The 3,275-nt window shown below is 38.6% G+C and overlaps 1 protein-coding gene across 1 annotated transcript; it reads left to right on the top strand.

Annotated features, from left to right (window-relative positions):
• On the top strand, positions 1–1,475 carry LOC100653616 (olfactory receptor 4C15-like). Its single transcript, XM_064274212.1, has one exon. The coding sequence runs from the start codon at positions 51–53 to the stop codon at positions 984–986; it is 936 nt and encodes a 311-aa protein (XP_064130282.1). The 5' UTR covers positions 1–50; the 3' UTR covers positions 987–1,475.
• The last annotated feature ends 1,800 nt before the right edge of the window (positions 1,476–3,275 follow it).

Here is a 3,275-nt window from a genome sequence, read left to right as displayed (position 1 = left end):
TTCAGATTCTACATGGTCACTGTGGTAGCTTCCACCTTTTCCTCTGAAATATGCAAAACCAAAGCTTCGTAACTGAGTTCGTCCTCTTGGGTCTTTCATGGAATCCAAGTGTTCAAAAAATAGAATTTGTTGTATTTTTGTTCTGCTACGTGGCAACTGTTGGGGGCAATTTGCTAGTTGTGGTGACCATTGTCAGCAGTCCGAAACTCCTGGGATCCCCGATGTACTTCTTTCTGGCCTTCCTGTCCTTCCTGGATGCCTGCTATTCCTCTGCATTTGCACCAAAGATGATTGTGGACTCCCTCTATGAGAAGAAAACCATCTCCTTCAAGGGCTGTATGACCCAGGTCTTTGCTGATCACTTCTTTGCTGGAGTGGAGGTGATTATCCTCACCGCCATGGCCTATGACTGCTATGTGGCCATTTGCAAGCCATTGCACTACCCCTCTATCATGAACTGGAGGCTCTGTGGTATCCTGACGGGGGTAGCCTGGACAGGTGGCTTCTTACGTTCTGTGATACAAATTGTCTTCATTTTCCAGCTGCCCTTCTGTGGCCCCAATGTTATCAATCACTTCCTATGTGATTTGTACCCATTATTGAAGCTTGCCTGCACTGACACTCACATCCTTAGCCTTTTGGTTGTTGGCAGTAGTGGGTTTATCTGCATCATAATCTTCTCCTTGTTGCTCATCTCCTATTGTGTCATCTTGCTCTCGCTAAGAACTCATAGCTCTGAAGGATGGCGGAAAGCTCTCTCCACCTGTGGATCTCACATTGCTGTCGTGGTTTTATTCTTTGTCCCATGCATAATTGTGTATGCCAGACCTCCATCTGCTTTCTCCTTCGATAAGATGGTGGCCATAGTTTACACCTTTGTAACTCCCTTGCTCAATCTTTTGATTTATACTTTCAGGAATAAGGAAGTGAAAAATGCCATGAGGAAATTGTGGACCAGGTTGGTGGTGGTTTCCGATGAAAAATAAAACATTAAACTTAAAAAAATTAAATTTCAATAGGAAAGAAATCAAAATGGGCTTGACCAAATACTTTATAGGGGCTGGAACCTGTATTGCTGAATGTAATGTAATGCAACAGAAAAATACTAATGGGTAGGGCAGGAAATGCTATTTCCACCCTCAGGTCACTCATATCTTGGAGTTGGCAGCTCAGTATCGTCTTAGGGCATCTGAGGAGAGTTGAATTTTATGTTTCTTTAGAATATAATAATGAAAAGAATTCACTAAAAGACAGGGATCAGATTATTAAGCTTCTTGCCATTCAAGCCATACTTTGAAAAACCTTTATGGAAAGAAGGGAAAAAATATCAGGAATAGGAACTTTCTGAAGCTATTTTAACTGAAAAAAAAAGTTTACTTTTAGAATACTGATCCTAGTTGAGCAGCCCTGGTGGCACTGTAAGTAAGCCCTTGGCTGCTGATGTAAGGAGCGTTTGTTCGAAACCATCTCCTGCTCTACAGCAGAAAGATGTGGCAGTTTGCTTTCCTTATAAAGATCACAAATCTGAAAACTTTTCCAGTCAGGATTCAAGGGATGGCAATGTTTGTTTATTTCTTTGTTTTTTTAAGGCACATTTCTTCCTAGCTAAAAGACATTTCCCAGCATCCAATGTAGTTAGGTGTGGCCACGTGACGAATTATGGCCAATAAAATATAAATGAAGGTGGTATATTAAATGATAATTCTGTGATTGTGGAATCGTTGTGGGAATTCAGGCAGCCATTTTGGACCCTGAGGATGTGTGTTATGGTTAGTGGAAAAGCAAGACTGAAGGATTCCATATCCTTAACACAGAGTTGTAATACCAGCCCCATACTACTTGGCTCAAACTTCATTTATGTAAGACAGAACTAAATTTCCAACTTGTTTAAGTCACTGCTAAAAAATAAAGTAATATCAGAATCTATATCATCTGTTACATTTATGAACTGTTCTGTTCATTAATGCTGATATTCCCTGTTAATTAGTTAGTTCTCACAAATTTCGTATCATTCTGTGGGATCCCCAAATTAGTTCACATTAAATAGACTTTACTCATTAAGCATGTTATTTAACAGCTCAATGTCTGACTCTTTTTTTTTTTTTTTGGCATCCTGACATCTGAAACAAATCTTGGTCTTACTTTTTTTGTTATCGGGACTTCTTGTTACTAATACCAGCTGATAAGTTATATGATCACCTTTGTATTAGAATTGGAAAAATTCACAACTCTTCATGATACTAAGCTTTAGCAAAGAAAAGAACAGAAGGATACTTTAATTTGAAGAAAGGTATCTGCCTAAAAAACTACCACAAGTGTCAAACTTAATGGGAAACATTGATGTACTTCTTTCATATTAAATTGAGATAATTTAAACCTTCAAAAGAGAACTTCCAGACTCCTACAACTATATCTATCGTTCTACTAGCCTCCATTCACTTATATGCTGCCTTCTTAACTGCTGTTTTAAACAAAGTGTCTGTGACCCTTACCAAAGGCAACCATTCTCTTTATTTTTGCATGGGATGTCATCTTCTCACTGCTTACACAAGGACACTTACTTGTCTAAGAATCTCTTCTGTCTTTTATTTCATCTATATTTCCCTCTTTCCTGGAATAGTTACATTAACAAAGAAGCAATTTATTATCTCTCTCATCCTTAAAGAAACCTTTTTTTTAATACACTTCCTTTTTATGTAATACCTCATTTCATTCTCCCTCTTTTGCAGCAGAACTCAAGTGGTCACTATGATGCCTGTCTCCCATTTCTCTTCTTCCATTCTCTTTAAACTCCTGTCAGTCACACTTTAATACCTAATACTATCTGCAAATCCTATTCTCAAGGAAAACTCAGACCTCTGCAACATGAAACTTAATAGCAATTGCCAGTTTCTCATCTTATTAAATCTATTAGCAGCATTTAACCCAGTTGGTGTAGTCCTCTGCCTTCACATACTCTTTACATGACCAAGGTTCCCAAATTAATATCTAAGTCCCAGAATCTTCCTTGAGTTTGGAATCTGGACATCCACCTGCTTTCATGGTATCTCCATCTAAATGGCAAATAGATATCTCAAACTGAACAAACCCACAGCTGTATTCCTGGTTCTGCTGCCATCCCCAGATTGATTCCACCCATGTCATCCTTCATCTTGACTGTTGGCACATTTGATCTATTTGTATTTTCTCATTCCCCACATCCACTCTATCCAGAAATCCTGTTGGCTTTAACTTTAACGTGTATCCCAAATTCAAGAGCTTCTTATCATTTCCGG

This window comes from Loxodonta africana, chromosome 22 (assembly GCF_030014295.1).
Source record: "Loxodonta africana isolate mLoxAfr1 chromosome 22, mLoxAfr1.hap2, whole genome shotgun sequence".
NCBI classification, from domain to species: domain Eukaryota; kingdom Metazoa; phylum Chordata; class Mammalia; order Proboscidea; family Elephantidae; genus Loxodonta; species Loxodonta africana.
The sequence above is the reverse complement of the archived record's forward strand: the minus strand, read 5'-3'. Positions and strand labels throughout refer to the sequence as shown.

Coding starts and splice junctions, on each gene's coding strand:
- LOC100653616 (XM_064274212.1), top strand. CDS start 51: ATGCAAAACCAAAGCTTCGTAACTGAGTTCGTCCTCTTGGGTCTTTCA.